The sequence below is a fragment of the Chlamydotis macqueenii genome, chromosome 10, assembly GCF_036417535.1.
Source record: "Chlamydotis macqueenii isolate bChlMac1 chromosome 10, bChlMac1.mat, whole genome shotgun sequence".
NCBI lineage: Eukaryota > Metazoa > Chordata > Aves > Otidiformes > Otididae > Chlamydotis > Chlamydotis macqueenii.
Window position 1 is genome coordinate 18,047,035 of NC_141565.1, and position 17,183 is coordinate 18,064,217.

At 41.3% G+C, this 17,183-nt stretch overlaps 1 protein-coding gene across 6 annotated transcripts in view; it reads left to right on the forward strand.

Annotated features, from left to right (window-relative positions):
• MITF (melanocyte inducing transcription factor) overlaps positions 1-17,183 on the forward strand; it is a 105,065-nt gene that overhangs the window by 75,935 nt on the left and 11,947 nt on the right. For 4 of the 6 annotated variants that reach the window (XM_086755293.1, XM_086755294.1, XM_086755295.1 and 1 more), the window contains exons 3-6: positions 8,448-8,675; positions 9,796-9,879; positions 11,249-11,344; positions 16,570-16,687. In XM_086755293.1, the coding sequence (XP_086611419.1) occupies positions 8,448-8,675; positions 9,796-9,879; positions 11,249-11,344; positions 16,570-16,687 (526 nt within the window). The remainder of the gene's footprint in view (positions 1-8,447; positions 8,676-9,795; positions 9,880-11,248; positions 11,345-16,569; positions 16,688-17,183) is intronic. The other 2 variants (XM_086755298.1, XM_086755299.1) reach the window with 1 other exon arrangement.

The window sequence follows — 17,183 nt, forward strand, 5'->3', positions numbered from 1 at the left end:
GTGTTACCGAATGGTTTGTTAAAATAAATTAGCTTCACTGTTATTTTTGGACATGTCTCTAGAAGTTTCGGTAGGAAGGCTTTTGAGTAGATGCACAGGCCAAGCTGTTCCAGCCCATGCTGCATGGCAGTGGTTGGGTTTGGTGTCTTTATTCTCTGTTTTCACATTTGGGTTGTGATTAGTGGCATGTTCTTGATATGTGCTTTGTCAGTGACCTTGCGAGCACGCTGCCAGCCTCGCAGTCCTCGTGTAATTATGTGAACAATGAACGTGGCAGTCTTTCACCTGGGTCATTTTTAGACTAAGCATGGAGCAAGTGTAGACGTCCTTCTGATGGGCAGTGTGTCTTCAAAGTGGGTTTGTTGTGGGTTCTTCCCTTCGTTTTGATATAATAATCCAAGAGTTGCATTTGAGTTTATAAAAAGCTTTTATTTTTTTTTTAAAAAGGAGGCTATAACTTTTTCTGTTTGTGGTTTTTGGGTGTTTGATACATTTTTGATCTAGTGCTATCTTTATATCTCTCTCCCTATCTTGTATTTCAGTGCTGAATGTTGAAATTTTGTAAATAAATACTTCAGTAGCCCACAGGCAATATTCCGAACACCAGTTCTTTCTCACGGGCTGGCGTTGTGGATTTGAAAGACTTTTAAATCAAACTCACTTCTTGCTTAGCCCTGAAGTACCAAAGATGACATTCCTTAGCATTTGAGGTTGTCTTGGCTCAAAACTGAATCTCATATGCTGTGAAATTGAGCAACCTTTCATAAACCTCACACTGACAAATGAGACCAGTGTTGGGGGTATGGGTTTTTAAAATTTATTAAAATAACGGGTTGGGGTTTTTCCCTTTCTATACATTTTATTTACAGTTTGGACAAAATAGCCTATTATAGCTTCAATTTCACCTGTAAAAAGTCAGTGGTGCATGACACATTAAGACAGGTCCATGCACGGGCAAAGTAGATTTACTGCATTAAAATCTACTTTTGGCTTTGGGACTTGAAGCTTCTTGGATTTTGTTTATTGAAGTCTGGACAAGCAAGTCTGTCCCATTCGGTGTGTCGGCAAATCCTTTCTCTAAGAAGTTGTTAATCAGGATTTTTGTTTTAAAATCTGCATACACTGTCTCTCTTTATGTTTTAAACTTAGCTCTGGTTACTTTTTACTCAATACCTTGTATAAAACTGATTTCCATTTCCTCCTTTGTTCAGTTTCTACAAAGTATGCCATAGTTTTTACCCAATCCTGTTTGTATTCTTTACATTTCATAAATGAGCAGCGATGAGCAAAACCAGTCATGGAGAAGAATGCTGCTTCTGACCTGTGGAAACTGCCTCCTCAGGGGATTGCAGGACTGGAGGAAACTCATGTTCCTCTTCTTGTGTAGCAAAGTGCGTACAGTCTGAGGCGTGGGCTCTGCAAATATATCCAGTGTCTCTAAATAACCTGCACGTGTGAAAGTTGTTGTGCTTTAAGGTAACAGTCTGACCTGTCAGGGGCCTGCTGGGGAGAAGGGTTGGTGTTCTGCACCTCTTCCCTGCCATGGGAACTGCAGTAGAGCAAAGTCGTTAGAGACACCAGTTTTTCCAGCAAGCTTGCAGTGAACCAGAGACCTGGAAGTGAAATACTCTGTTGTGCAGGTCTAGCAGGGGTTACTGAGGGAGGGAATGGGGGCTGGATTAGTAACCGCTGTGCAATGTAACTGATAGTCTTGCTCAGGCTCTAAATATGTGACCGCAAGTCAAAGCTGGCACTGGCTAACACCGTGCTTGGCAACCTTAGGAAGAAGATAAGGTTGGACAAATACTTCTACCTCTCTAAAGTGACTTTTTCAAGTCGATAGTGAGCTGTGTTAGAGTGGTCTAGTAAATCCTGTGTTGGTGTTGCTTGGGCTGTAGGAAGGGTGAGTGATTGTGCTTGGGCTATGAAAGGCTTTGCAAAGGGAAGCTGGGAGCAGAGATGGCTTCAGACCGTCTGTGCTGGCTTTAGATTCTCGGGGAGCTGAAATATCTGTAGTCCTACGATTCTGCTCCCTCTTGAGTTCACATCTCCACGCCGGGTCTTGCGAGAGAGCTTTTTGGAAGGAACTTTATGTCTATCTTTGACAATTCCTGCAAGGACAACTCTTTCATGTCCTACTGTGAGCAATCTCAAACCCTCTAGTGCCGATGAAAGTGCTGCCCAGCTTCCTTACGAGAGAGGAGGATGGCAGAAGTGGACGTAAATATGAGGTGCTTGAAGTAAGCTTTTTACCGTGACAGTACCATAACTCAGACTTGCCTGCCACATGCAGTTGTGTAGCTGATATTGTTGCCTGTTAGTCATAAAATATTTAAGTTCTGAAGCACCTGGGGTAGTTGAAAAAAGATTTGTCTGACATCTTATGGAGTTAATTATTTGTCTGTCCTAAAATGTTGTAATGCCTTTTGATATCCTCTCAGGAACTGTATAAAATGAAAATTTATGGCATGTATGTTGGGAAGTAAACAGCTGAAATGCTGGTTTCCTGACCAAAAAAAAAAAAGCAGAAAAAAAAAAAAAGCAGGAGTTCAAAGGACTGAATCCTGTCTGAAAGCCACGCTTGTGGAATGGCAGCCAGCATCCCACTAACCTGCAAATTACATCAATTCCTGTCGCCTTAAGCAAATTTGGCTAACCTCTCTTTAATATCCTTAGATACTGTTGTCATGTGAATCTGTAGCTAAAGCACAGTTTTAAATACTAATCCACAAAAACTTTGTTCTTTTTGTCTGCTTCATGTCTTTCCCTCGGATAAAAAGTCATGTTACACAGAGGAATTTGTGGTGATGGGCAAAACAACCCCCAGTTGTATAAATGTTGTTCATTCTGTACAATGTGCCTTTTCTTTTTCATAACTGTTTGTGCCTGAAGATGACTGTAGGATCCCCTTAGACTGCAATCGTGATGCCAGATCTTAAATAACTTTCTTGTACCTGCCTTGATTTTCAAGTTCAGAGGGGTTTTGGGGTGAATTAAGTGACATGGGAGTTTTATTGTGCTATCTGATGTTGTTGTGTTGTCTATATCCTAAGGTAAAATGCTGGAATCAGCTCGTTCTGCCTGTCATTTCCCAGTCAACGCAAGTAATTCTTTACCTTTTTCCTGCTCTTTCTGGTCGGTGCTCTTAATGGCTGCTCTTCCTGGCTTATGGACTAAAAGAACGGGCAGCAAATACGCTCTAGAAAAGATGGAGGGAAGGGGAGAAAGGCCGTCAGAGAAGTTACTGAATAGTTTTATCTATTACTAAACTCACGGTGGCCGTATGGGGGATGATATATCGCAAACCAATCAACTGAATTTTGATTACATTGCAAATGAGGTAGCTCGTTTGAGGAGCTACCATCTTGGAGGACTAGGAAGGTTTCAGAAAGGAAGAGGACTGAACTTCTCATGCAAAGCTCCTTCAGGCCACTGATGTCTTTAGGGGGAAAAATGTGATGCTGCTGCTTCATGTTTGAATGCAGCACGTGGGAGAATGTCTTTGAGAATGAGTTAAACCATTGTCTGACTGCTTACTTGGATTGTTCAGAGTTGGGTGGTAGAAAGGTTCTTCTCAGCATTGCAGTGAAACCCACAATCCATATTTTAATGAAACGGTCGAAGTTTTTTATGGTCTTTAGGATTTTGAGACATAGTGGATCAAGCTATGGTGAATATGACTTGAACCTGGATTCGAAGACTTCAGGAGAATAAATCACTCTTAATGCAAGAGACACTAATTGATTACCTTTCTTATATGTCATTCTTTTCAGATTTTTTTTTTTTTTTCCTAGCCTGAAAGGTTACACACCTATTTATACAGCTTTCTGTTTTTATTCGAAGTCCTAGAAAACAATTTGTTGCTGCTGCTGTTGATTTTTTTATTTTATTTTATTTTTTTATCCTTGAAAGTGATGGGTCAAAGCAACTTGAAAAAGCATCTTTGAAGCGCTGGACTAGTATATTGAACAGACTGCTGCTGCAGTGGACCCAGCTGAATGCTGTAGCCCTTGCAAAACATTTTATCGTTTTTCTTTGGGTACCATTAATTGTTAAATGACACAGAATTTTAACCTTTCTTAAAAATCCCATGACATTTAGCTGTCTAAGCAACAAAAAGTTCTATTCAACTGAGAAAACTGACCAAAAAGGATTTTATTTGTAATTATAAACTGTAAGTCCTAAGGCAATTTACTTGAAACAAATGGTCTTTTTAATTAAAAACAAACAAACAAAAAAAAGAGGATGGAGGGAAAAGTCTTCCTCCCCCTTGGTTAGCTGTCCTCTGTAGATCTCTGGTATGTCCCTGTGCCCAAGCCTATCTCTGCTTAAATGAGGCATTAAGTGGTTTGGCTTTGCTTTCACAGGAAGGTTCAGTGATGTTTCTGGTGAGAAGAATCTCCTTCTGTGTGGTTTGAGGAAGGGGAATATGCTCCTTCCCAGCTCCTGGGGGCCAGGGGAACCGGGGAGCCCAGAGCTGCTGGCATCCTGATGGCCTTTTGTCACTTGTGTTGCACCAACGGCAGATCTGGGGCACCATCAGCTTTGTGTGCACAGGCATGAGGTCTCCACTGCTTAGCTCCATGTCCTGGTTCTTAGCAATTCGCTTTTTGTTGGGAAACAGGCGTTTTGTCCTGTAAGTTCAGAAGACGGGGAGGCTGTTTTGGCTGCACAAATGGCTTCCATTCAAGGAGCTAGGCCTGAGCACCGCAGAACCTGAGCACGGTGCTGAGAGTCACTGGCGGGGATGGCTGAGGACTCTGGGGCAGTGGTGGCCCTTGCCAGAGGGGATCTCTTATTGCCTGTTGGGCCTCACGCTTGGCCAGAGCATGGGTAGTTGAAACTGGTACTTCTGTCCAAGAAGGAACGTGTGTGTGAAGCTGTTTCCATCCTGGTTGAGCTCCTGTCCTTGTTGCACTGACATGCAGGGTGGGAATAGTTACGTCCCGTTCTCCTCCAGTCAGAGAAAAGTTACGTGTTCTTGTATTCAGATGTGAAAGTGTGTTCGACCAGCTGCAGATCAGAAGGAAGTGTTCAGTTCCTGAATCTCTCCTTTGCCTCATTTTGGAGCAATTTAATGACAGAAAAGGCAGTTCTCTACGTTCTTCAGTTTGCTAATGAACTTGTGTGAGAAGGTGACCTGTCCTTGGAGACCTGTGCATATCTAGTGTATAATGACTACAGTTCTTCTGGTAGGTTTTGTCTATAAAGGCAATAGAACATCTTCCCCGCTGCTGCTGATTTGAAGCCCAGACACCTGACAGTAAATTAATTTCCTCAGAGTCACTTGTTACCCATGTGTAGCAAGAGCTGATTCTACATGAAAGTGTGGTCTACTGGATAACTCCCTTCAGATACTTCCAGAAGGTGATACCTTTTTCTCTGAGCCACGGTGGCTGTATGGTGCGGCAGGAATTAAACTGACTGGATTATAGTTGGCCTTTGCAGTTATGCTGCGCACAAATAGGCGGTAATGGTTGTCTGTCTGTTAAATTCACTGGAAGGGTGGGCAGAGGAAGAAAGATTCCCTCCCACTTGCCCAAAAAATAAGGAAAAAAAAAAAAAGAAAAAAAGCAGACAGTGGCTTCTGAACCGCAGCTGAATCTGTTGTCCTGTACCAAAAAGGAAGCACTTCCCGGCAAGATTAAGATTCTCAGAGAATAATTACAATTCTCTATTAAGGAGAAATCTGGAACTTAAAAACTTCCAAAAGAATGCAGCTACTTTGTTTAAGGTTCACAGCTTTTTTTTTTCCTCTTGCTTTCCCTGGTATACCAAGGGCAGCACAACTAATTTTTAAAAGATTTAAAAAAAAAAAAAAAAAATCTGCAGTAGCAAAATAGCACAAACTATTCAAATATAGGATAATACAACAAGATCTTGGGGAAGATATGTTCTTGTGAAATAAGTATGTGTTTTACTAACAAATATCTGATGTCAGTTGGTCAATTATGTTTCAAAAGTTAACACGTAGCTGAGTTAACTCAGTGTCTTAGTATATATTATAAATAATATAATAATATAGTATTTGATGCTGTGCAGTTGCGACGTTGGTCTTGGAATTTTGCTGATCCCTCTCCTGGGAGCGTGGAGGCTGGGTAGGGATGGGTGCAGAGAGGCTTTGCTCCATCCGGTCGCCCTGGCAAGGTCGAGTGAGAACAGCCGTGGCATTTGATGCCTGTGGAGGAAAAGGAATGTGCAAATTCTGTCAGACAAGTAGGGCTTGTTTTTGAAATAACATATTCAAAGATAAGCGTTACGAAAATAACTCGTTTACTGATAACTTTATCTCCTCGGAAGATGAAAAATTTAAGTGAGAAATAGACTTATCTGGGCAGCGTAACTCTGAGCACTGGTGACAGGAAAATTGATAACGCAGTTTGGGACTGACAAAGCGAGCGCTGTACTTATCACAGCGGACTTCTGTATTGTGTTGTCTTGCGATTTAGTGCAACAAATCAGATTAAACTCTCTAGAAACGCTATCTTAAGTGTGCTTCCCTGCGCAGGAGAGACTTTGGGAAATAATGCAAGTTGAGCAGCTTTGGATGCCTGTGTTTGAGTAGGAGCTTTTGTCAAGGAGTTGAATTGAAGGAAAAAGTGAGTTCTGGAAGATGTAGGCCCTGAGCAGTATCGTGGCTGTGTACAAGTGCAGATGAGTGTATCTGAGACGTGCTCTAGCTCATTGTCGACCATTCCTGAACTGGAAAACTTCTTCCAGCTGTAGACTGAGACAGAATTTACGATCTCTGCAGCCCCAGGGAGGCTGAGGAGGTGGTAGAGCTTTAGCAAATCCTTGGTGCTCAGCTGCAGATCCTGGGTGCACCTGGAAGCTGAAGATAGGGCCGTGGAGCCCCGTGGGTTTATCCAGCGCACCCCACTGCCAGGGGGTACGTGCTGGGCGCGTAGGGCATCTGTACAGTTATTCCTTACACTGTACTTAACAACTTTTAACCTTACTGCTGGAGAAAAATACCATTGTCTGTTGGTACGACTGGAACGAAAGATGAATAGCGAATTAGCCTTGAGCAAACTGTCAGTCTGACTTTGATAGCCCATCACTTAAAAGGTCCTTTTTATGTTTATGAAAAAGCGTGACGTCAAAGCCGGGGAAGAAAAATAATACCGATACTTAGGGCTAAACTTGCATAGCTTCCAAGAAGAGCCCCTGTGTGAACTGTTTGTCTCTCTACATGCGTGGCTAATGAGCGTAGGTTACTATAAGTCTGAGTGGTGGCGTTCAAGTTCCTTCTGCTGTTTTGGGGCAGCCTGTTTATGGTGCTTCCCTATGTGAATCCCTCAAACTGGAGTAGTGTAGAGCAAAGGATACTGCAGTCGCTTCTCTCGCAGCCTATAAGTAGTATGCTGGAAATGCTTGAGTATAATCATTACCAGGTGAGTTGTTACTGCAGACTTATTTTAAAACCTGTTACGGTTTTCAGGAAATCCTTTTCCTCTGATATCTACTATACTTTGTTTAATTTCTTCCATAAAGATAAGTGACATACATGGTCGCTTGTATCAGCGAAAGTCACTTTGATGGAACTGTTCTAAAACAAAAAAAACTTCTCAGAGTATTGTTATATTTTGTTTTGTTTTCTACCTTCTGATAAAAACATTGGTGGTCAAAGAAAGACGATGAAGAGTTTCCAGGATGAGGTGAAAATTTTGCCTGGAAAAAAACTGCCTTTCTTCTCTAGCTTGTGTAGGGGATGCAAGAATAGTTTGGCGTGAGGTTTTGGTTATTATGTATATAAAACAATTCTAAGTACTGGAAAGCTTATTTTAAATATAAAAATAGCTGTCGCTGAGTACAGTGATTGATCTGAACTGAAACACTTCTGTTCTTGCATCTTATTTACATAATGTGTTTATAAACAAGCTGTCTTATTTGTATGTGGTTTAGGCCATATATCTGAGTTACAAATAACCTGTAGGCAAAAACATGGTGTATTCTTTTTTTTTTTTTTTTTAACTGATGTGTTGCTTGAAAAATATCTAAAAAGCCAACAAAACCTCTCTGTTACTTGAAATCTGACAAAGGATAACAATCCCTGCTGTTTGGCTTTAATTGGTAGCTGCTAATGAGTAAATTGAGTCCTACAGGGCAACTTGTTTCTCCATATTTTCGTGAAAACTAAAAGTTGCACAGCTGGAGGGGTCTGAATGGAGAATCGTCTGTTACGATGGGAAATCTCACGTAGAAAAATAAGCAGAACTTCTTAGTTTACCATTAATAAGTCAGTTATTGAAGCACTAGCGCATAAAGTGATTTCTTGCCACTGAATGTGAATTAGTGGAGCGCTCTTGACTTCTTGGAGCTGCACGGGTTTGTACTTTAAGCCAAATGCTTGGCTGGTCTATGTGTCACATGTGTATAGCTCGCATCGACAGCACATATAACGATGTTGTAAAACAATAACGCCCTCTTAAAATTGTGTCGTACAGGTGCAGACTCACCTTGAGAACCCAACCAAGTACCATATCCAGCAAGCCCAGCGGCAGCAGGTAAAGCAGTACCTCTCTACCACTCTAGCAAACAAACATGCCAACCAAGCCCTGAGCTTGCCGTGTCCAAACCAGCCCGGTGATCATGTCATGCCGCCTGGAACTGGAAGCAGCGCGCCCAACAGTCCGATGGCTATGCTTACCCTTAACTCCAACTGTGAAAAAGAGGTAATACGCTCTCACTGTGCCTGTTGTTCAGTAAAATGCAATTGCAGTCTGCTTGCTTTTTTGTTTTAAACCGTATTTGCTCATTGTTAAGATGTTACGTTTATTTTCTTGATTGAACTGTTCGCTTCGAAAATGCAACTACTACCTCTGTGTCTGCCTGGTCAATATATATTTGCATAGAACATTTTGACAAAAAAAAAAAAGTCTCTCTCACTTCCTCTTTTGAACTATTTTAGCTGGTTTATGCTTATTAAAGCTACTTTTTCTACTTCCCACTTCCCCCGCCCTTGCTCGATGCACGCAGTGAATAATTGACCTTTGGAGAATACAAAGCAGTTTTGTAAGCCGTAGCTTTCTGGAATAATGTTATTTATGGCTCATTCAGTGTAGAAAGAGCAAAGAGCATAGCAAAAATAACTGAAAAACACAAAACTTTTTGAGATATTTTAGATGTTTTTACAGTAAAATTTGAGCAAGTCTCTTGCTTAGCTGGAAGGCCAGATTATCCCAGCTAACATACCCTAAAATGTTACTGATTGCTGTTTCATGATGAGCTCAGTGCTGCAAACACAAGACTTCACTGGCCTGTGCCTAGAAGTCCTTTGCAACCTTGTCTTTATTTTTGCTGGCAAAAAAATAAGTTAGATGTGACGTGAGCTCAGGTGGCAAAGGAATATGGTTTGAAAGATGTTAATACATGTAAGAATTGCATCAATAATTTTGTAGTTTGACAAGTGGGAGACAATTGTAGAGTTACTCGTGTCCCCTCCATACTTCCCCCCCAAGCCATGCACTCTATGAGGAGAACATTATGCAGCTTTGAGAAGCAGTTGTTACAGAATGTATTTTGCACATGCAAGAGAAATTACTTTTGCTACATAGCTTCTCAAGAAAAAAACCATCAAATGCATTCTGTCATCCCAGTTGTACCTAAATATTTTTTTTTCCTCAAAATAGTTACAGCTTCACTTTGCTGTGTCATCAGGCACATGTGTGCATGACACTGTTTCATTGTGCTCTTTTTGGGACTGAGACTGTGCCATGAACTCAGATCCATGCTTTGCTTTTTCTTTTTCTTTTTTTTTTCCTTCTTTTTTTTTTTTCCTTTTTATTTCTGCAGGGATTTTATAAATTTGAAGAGCAAAGCAGGGTCGAGAGTGAGTGCCCGGCTCTGAATACACACTCACGAGCATCATGCATGCAGGTACTGGATGACACAGGAGCTGGAGCACAGGTCCCCTTTCTAATGAGCATGTTTCTTTGAAGTTATGTTGAAGAATAAACTTGCCCCATAGTGGCTCTAAGAAGTTGAATATAAGATGTATTTAAGGAACCAAACAACAGTGTTGTTTATTAGCATTGATGTCCAAAGTGCATTAAGACAGCCGCAGAGGGATAGTGCTTTTCTAGCACTGTAATGCTGTAGCAGAAAAAATGTATCAAACGTACTTTAAGGTCTCACTTCAGGAAATCTTTTCTAATGCAGTTTTCCCAAGATTGCATGTATGTGTTCTTGTCCTGATAGTTTCTAAGACCACACTTCTATGCAAATCATATTTGCGTTTTAAAAAATGAGGCTTTAATCCATCCGTGATAGTTCAACCTCAGTAGTCATCCTTCTGGGTTTTTTTTTTTTATTTTTTTAACTAAGGATTTTTTTTTTTATTTCTAGTAACAAGACTTTGGATATGGGCTGTAACTGTTAGTTCCTTTCTTGCCGTCACTTCCAGTCAGTGTAATTTGTTCTGATCACACTTTCTTGAGCAGATACAAAAATCCCATGCACTACTATTTCTATCATCAACTTTATGCATTGATTTTGTGGATGACTGTCTTTTAGGCTCCTTATTTATAGTGAGCAAAAAGGAATTAGTCCATCCTGTAGGACAGTTTGGAGCACCTGTGCGGGTGCCTTGGAGGGCTCTGTTTCTCCTGACCGTGCAGGAGCTTACAGAGGCACCTTCCAGCCCACCCCAGAAAGATGATAGCTTGTGCCACCTAAAATGATCTCCAAGCTGCTCTTGGGTGATGCTTCCTGGGAGGGTGTATAAGGGACATGAATCCAACGGATTCTGTTGTGGAGGACGGGCAGCCCGTCACTCAGCAGCAAGCCTTTGTTCCCTCTCCCCCCCACAGGTGTCAGGGGCTCGGGCATTACTGTCTATACACAGATTCTGACCCCACAACTAGAGGAAAGAGGTGGCGGGTAGGCACGCAGTGCTACGTGAGGCAGAGGGATTAATGTCGTTAGTGTGGGTCGTTCTACAGGGAGCTATCTCCTCCGCTGTTCCTGGCAGGAGCAGTGTGTCTGTGGGCAGGTAGCACTGGGTAACTGCTGGTGGGAGGAGTGGGTTAGGTCGTGCAGCCTCAGCTTTGTCATGGCCTGACTGTCCCGGCTGAAAAGCAGGAGTCATGGCTGAGGGCTTGGATTTGGAGTGTGACAAAACTGTACACCTCTGCTTGGGCCCGTGCTGCAGAGGGCCGGTGTGTGGCTGAAGTGCTCTGTCAGGCCTCTGCATCCTGGTCATTCAGATAACAGTTGTGTTTTTCTTTGTGCACCTTTTCTGCTGCAGATGGATGATGTGATTGATGACATAATTAGCCTGGAGTCAAGTTACAATGAAGAAATCCTTGGCTTGATGGACCCAGCCCTGCAAATGGCAAATACGGTACAACAGTCCTTTCCGTTTGGTTTCCCCGTTAAGTCTAATTGTCTTTCCTCAGGAAAATCCAAAACTGTAGCGTAAGTCTTTCTCCAAGCAATTAAGTGGTTACTGTATGGTCTCATAGAGGATAATTAGGTTTTCTCTGAAGAGTTTAAGGTATACAGTCGCAGTGAAAAACACGAGTTTAAAGTCACATGCTGGAGTCAGGTCGAGGGAATACAAAGGACAATTTTACTTTTCTTACTTCAAAGTCACGTTAGTCAGAGAAGGGATTGTAACAGAGGAGTGAACTCATACTCATCGATACTAAAGATCGCTATTGACGTTATACTTGGCTCCAGAAAGCCTAGAAGGAACCTCCAGCACTCCGGACTCCTGTCTCTTGTCATGTTCGAGTATGAAATTGTATGCCATGCTTAAGCATGTCTTAGCAACCCTGTCCAAAGCTGCTCTAGTTTAACTGTTAGCTCTAACATCATAGCTTTAGCTTAACCTGATTTCAGATGAAGTCCCTAGCTAGACAACAACAAACATGGTACAAAATCTAGACACAAAACAACCCCTCCAAAGAAACAAAAGATGAAGGAATAAAGAATCTTAAAACTGAACACAGGGAAGGGGACATAGGAAGCCTGTGACAAAAGACAAGAACACCAAGATGTGAAAGGTGGTGAGCAAGGGAAGGCGCAAGTTACCTCTGAGTTGCTGTTTCTGTTTGCTAGTTCACATTGCTACGAGCATTAATGGAATCGTACTTCTGGCATAATCATGACCTTTTGTGGAGGGCAGCTCCAGTGAATTTTTTGCCTTAGGTTTAGATGCTGTTAGGTCTGGCCGAGTAGATGTCTGCCAGTGCTGGTGTCTGTTTCTTTTTTTAATCTAGTGCCAAAATTTACAGCTTACCACATAGCATCAATTTTGGAGCATAGATTTACGTTTACTGACAGCGGTCATCTGATGTCATGTTAATCTAGATTCCCACAGCCCTCTTGGAGACATGGTGCATGCCGCAAGAAGTGGCCCAGCAGCATCCCTTGCTAAATAGTGCCCTTTGGAGAAAAAACTGCAGAGTCCTATCAGAAAAAACTAATTTTCCTTTAATCTAAGATGACTTGAAAAGTGCATCTGTCCTGGAGTTTGTGAGGAAAACTTAAAAACCTGTGAAAAGTTTTTGAGTTAGTTACTGTTTTTTTATTGAGAGTTCGTGTTCTTCTGGAGTCCTTTCGCCAAAGTTCCATTGGATTTGGACCCGTTAAAGTAGAGGGGACTTGGATTTCTTTCTCATTTTACAGGAACCCCAACAGTGGCTCTTTGCTGCCAGATAAGCACATAATGGTACTCTGCACTCTTTTGGTGCAAGAAGTCCACGTAGTCAATATTTAGGGGAGTCCATATCCCTCCTGCTTTCTGCATGACAACAAACCTTGTAAGGACTGCCTGATCCACATTTGCTGGGAGATTTCAAAAATTGCCCACTGTATGTGGTGAAGTGTGTAAAATAAGGATACAAAATAGTAGAATTAAGACAACTTTATTAATACAGTTAAATTGCTGGAGGCAAAAAGTGTATTTCAGTCTCTGAATTAACCTGGTACCAATCCTGAAGAGATGGAAATCGAACCATGTTTCCCAACAATTTTGCGGGGGGGGGGGGGGGGGGGGGGGGGGAAGACGACTGATGTAACAGCACTTTTCTTTTGGATCAAGATTTAGCTCTTAAAACACACAACATTTTACTAATAAGGAATTAACGCTGTAGGCTGAGCTAAGTAGAGGTGGAAGAAATCAAGAGAGGAAGTGGTCCTTAAAGAGACACAACCTATAAATAGCTGTGCTGAGACTACGACAAAGGCTGCTGTTGTTCCATAACCAACAAAGAACAGAAGGACCAGTTTGTTACATTTGGTAACAGTACTTAATTGATAAGCAAAATCAGAGATTTCTGCGTAGAGCAAGCTAAGGGAAGTTTCCAAGTACCTCTTAATTGAAAAGGGCTTATTGCAATAAACTGCTTGTGGAAGTGTTTGTAAACTTTATTGGGTCAGAAGTTAACTGGCTTTGCTTCTGTGGTGGAAGGTGTCACAAAATGTTCAGTGGTTTGCTGAGAGGCTTTTCTGCATAGACATGACCTAGTAGTGGAAATGCTAGGTACTGTGGAAAGTACTCTTGGATGCCGAGTTGAGATGACAACTAACTCATCCGACTGATCAGTTCTAGCAAGAGTCTGACATGGAAAGCCGTGTCAGTACGTGCAGCTCCACTTCCAAATGTGACTTTCCTGTGGAAGTTAAACTCCTGAAGTAGAGGAGTCTTATTTCAGGGACTGTCACTGAGTGTGTGCTTGTAGGTAAGGGAGGAACACAAAGCTTTGTAGGCCGTGTGAGCTGGGGAGCAGAAACTGTTCCAGTGTGTACTGATGACTTAGAAACAGCCTTGTTGATGACACAGCTGATGTCTCAGCTCAGATTTATAGAGAGCTCAAGCGACCTTAATGTGGGTGCTTGTTTTGTTGGAGCAGTGGAGGAGAAACGAAAGCCTCAGATTCCTCTAATGTACGCTATGATGAGTCTGCAGTTTTGATAACTGTATTTGAAATTTCTGTTCTATAAAAGCAGTCATTTGTTTGTGTACCTTCTGAAGCCAAGACCTAGAAATATGAAATCTCACTAGTGAAGGCTTTTTAGACCATGCTTAAGGCTTTTTAGACCATGCTGTTTCAATGGAGATAACAAGCTAAGCCTGGCATAAGCCACTCTTCCTTTGTTTACTTTTTGTTAGAGTAAAGGTGAAATTTCTTCTTAGCCAGCTAACAAAGCCGTAAGGGAAGCATATGTAAGTTGGAAAGATGCTAGAGTTTGGTAAAGGCAGGGAAGAAGCCTTCTTAGAACCAGAAAAAGGACAGCAGATTCCATGTCTTTCTCAGTTTTGAGACTCGCATCTTCTCAACGAAATGGCTGTGGGAGTTTTGAACATTTTCCTGTTGCTTTGTACTTGGCGAAAGGGATGAAAGGCTTGACTGTCTTAATAGGTTAGAGCTGAAATGTTTGCAAGCGATGTTTAATTTTTTTTCTAGTTTCTTCCGATAGGAAGCACGTGAAATAAATGCCTAGATGTTGCTGCGCTGTGCACATTATAAGCCTCTTCTCATTTTTCTTTTGCCCCATTTCAGCACAGTGGCTGCGTTTGTGCGCTCACAGCGCTACCAGCTTGTCCATCTCAAACCAATGCCCTCAGCATAGGGGTCCTCTCCCCTTTCTGGTTCCCTAAACTCTGCACTAGTGATTATTGGTCTTACCTTGCGAATCAAATAATTTTATTCCTCTGGGACCTGGAATATAATTGTGAACAGAGGATTTGCCTCAGTTTTAACTTATATTCAACTGCAGGTATTTTAGCCGTGTGAGATGAGCTGAAGTGTGCTGCAGCACAGCTCCTGTTTATTTACAGAGAAATCTGGCACAGTATTGACACCTTTGGAGAGAAGGAAAAAAAAAACAAAAACAAAAAAAACCCAAAACAAACAAAAACAAAAAAAAACCAAAAAAAAAAAACAACAAATCACAAACTTGTAAAAAGCAGGGTGCATCTTGCAGTAAGAAAGGTGGCTTGGTTATCTTAACTGTTTTCCATCTTTTATTATAACCTAGCTGCTTTACCTGGGCTTTGAGATGCTAGTTTCTAGTTTTCTGAAAAAAAAAAAATATATATATATATTTATTATTTTTAATTCCCTGAAATTCCTAATTAGATTTCACATGTCTGGTTTTGAATTTCAAGTCCCTGGGCTACAAACAAGGTCTTTGTGCTCTCCCCATGCTTAGGAGCATGAATAGAAAAAGCACATCCAAGTCAGAAGGGTGTATGACGTTATCGCTGTGCCTGTGTCATGGATGCATTTGAAGGGCCAAAAGATACAAGGGTCAGCCTTGTAGAGCTCCGAGAGAGTGAGTGGTTACCCTGACATTAATGCGGGTACGTCACAACGTGGACCATATCTATGATGGACAGCTGTGACCTTAGATTTGTTATAGATATTGCCTTTTTTTTTTTTTTTTTTTTAAGGCTGAATCTTGGTGAGAATTCTGTAACTTTTTTCCTCTGTCACTTAAAGATTGAGTCAGGAGACTTCATTTTTATTGCTGGCCACAGTCTGTTCAAGACACATCTCTGCATGGCTTCTAGCTGGTGGCACTTTAATAGGTGCATATCAATTTTGTTTCTTACGGTACAGAGAGCAGAGAAATTTTCTTAGGTCTTAGTCTGGCAAGGACTGTCAGTAGGAGTTTAACAGTCCAGGCTGTGACTCACTCCATTGTATTCAGCAGCATTATTTATGTGGGTGTAAAGTTAATCCTTACTCTAATCTCTGCAGGATCAGTGTCTTGGAGGGACTGGTTTTCTTGCAGCAACGATGATAAGAAGTATTGCTACTCAGATAAGATAGCAAAGTGTTTTATACCTGTCTTTTCAAAACCTAGTTTGAAAACAAAAGAGAAGACGGGTAAAATAATCCACTCAGGATAAATGTAGAGTTCTTCAAATACCTTTCAATTTAGAGGGATAGCTTTAAGTCTTGTTGGGATGCTATCCTATTTCTATATAAATCTCCTTGCTTAAACATACCTAAACGAGAATAGCAAAATGAATAAGTAACTGAGGAAACTTAATGTAAAAATAATCTTCCTCCTTCTGGTATGTGTTCTTATTATGTAAGGCGAAAACCAAGTTAAATTAAACTGAGATGTTTTCTGTGTAGGTAGCTTTCAAATCACATGAAAAATGTGATTGGTGAATACAGTGTTCTTCCTAAAGTATGTGACAGCTTGTGAAGTACTTTCACTCGCGTATTCCTAGAAAAATGGAGGATTCCTTCGGGAGAGTTCTGTAAGCTCTTTCGGATTTTTTGAGTAAGAGGAGTGATGGGGGTACAGACGTAATAGTTTCAATGAAAAATAAAGAGCAACAATACACCGATATTGTCAGCATGTTACCTCTTCTGCATATTCTCTCTCTGCATGTTCTTTAGGAGAGAGGACAGAATTTTCCCAGTGTTGATGTTTTATTCCTCATCCCTGTGCCCATCTGCGACTTTTGCTGACCTTATCACACGCTCTGTTTGCACATGGGAAAGAGCATGTATTTCTTAGCAGATCCTAACTCTGTTCTTCTGTACAAAGCCTTTCATAAGGACAAACCAAATGATATTTTTCTTTCTTTATCTTTTCCAGTTGCCTGTGTCTGGCAATTTGATTGACCTTTATGGCAACCAAAGCATGCCTCCTCCAGGACTAAACATCAGCAACTCCTGTCCAGCTAATCTTCCTAATATTAAGAGGGAGCTCACAGGTGAATATGTCTCTTATACCAGCTTGGAGCAATAGTTGTAACTGTTTTGAATTGGGGTGATCTTGGACATAATTTCTGTTACAAGAAATAATATGTGGGTGAATAGTTACCTTTTGCCTTGTAAACTGTTTTTTAGCCTTCAGTGCAGTTGTGTTCATGTGCGGGCATGTGTGCGTTCACTGGGACAATTTAAAATAGAGTCCCTAGTTGTTATAGTCAAATCTGCACGTTGAAAACATCATGTCACAGGAAGCTTCTGTTGCATCTCTCTCAGATGTTTTCTGGTTTGGGCTTAATGTTTGCTTTATCAACATCAAACTTTAACAACTTCCTATCTGGAATGTTCGTGGGATTCATGTCAAGGAATGCTACATGTTGAGGCTTTACTGTTAGGGGATGGCAGTAATGAACGAATAATGGGTTGTAACATGAAATCTGGACTCCTAGATCCTATAAAATGTAAAATTAGGCACTTGAGAGAGAATATGCATCTTTT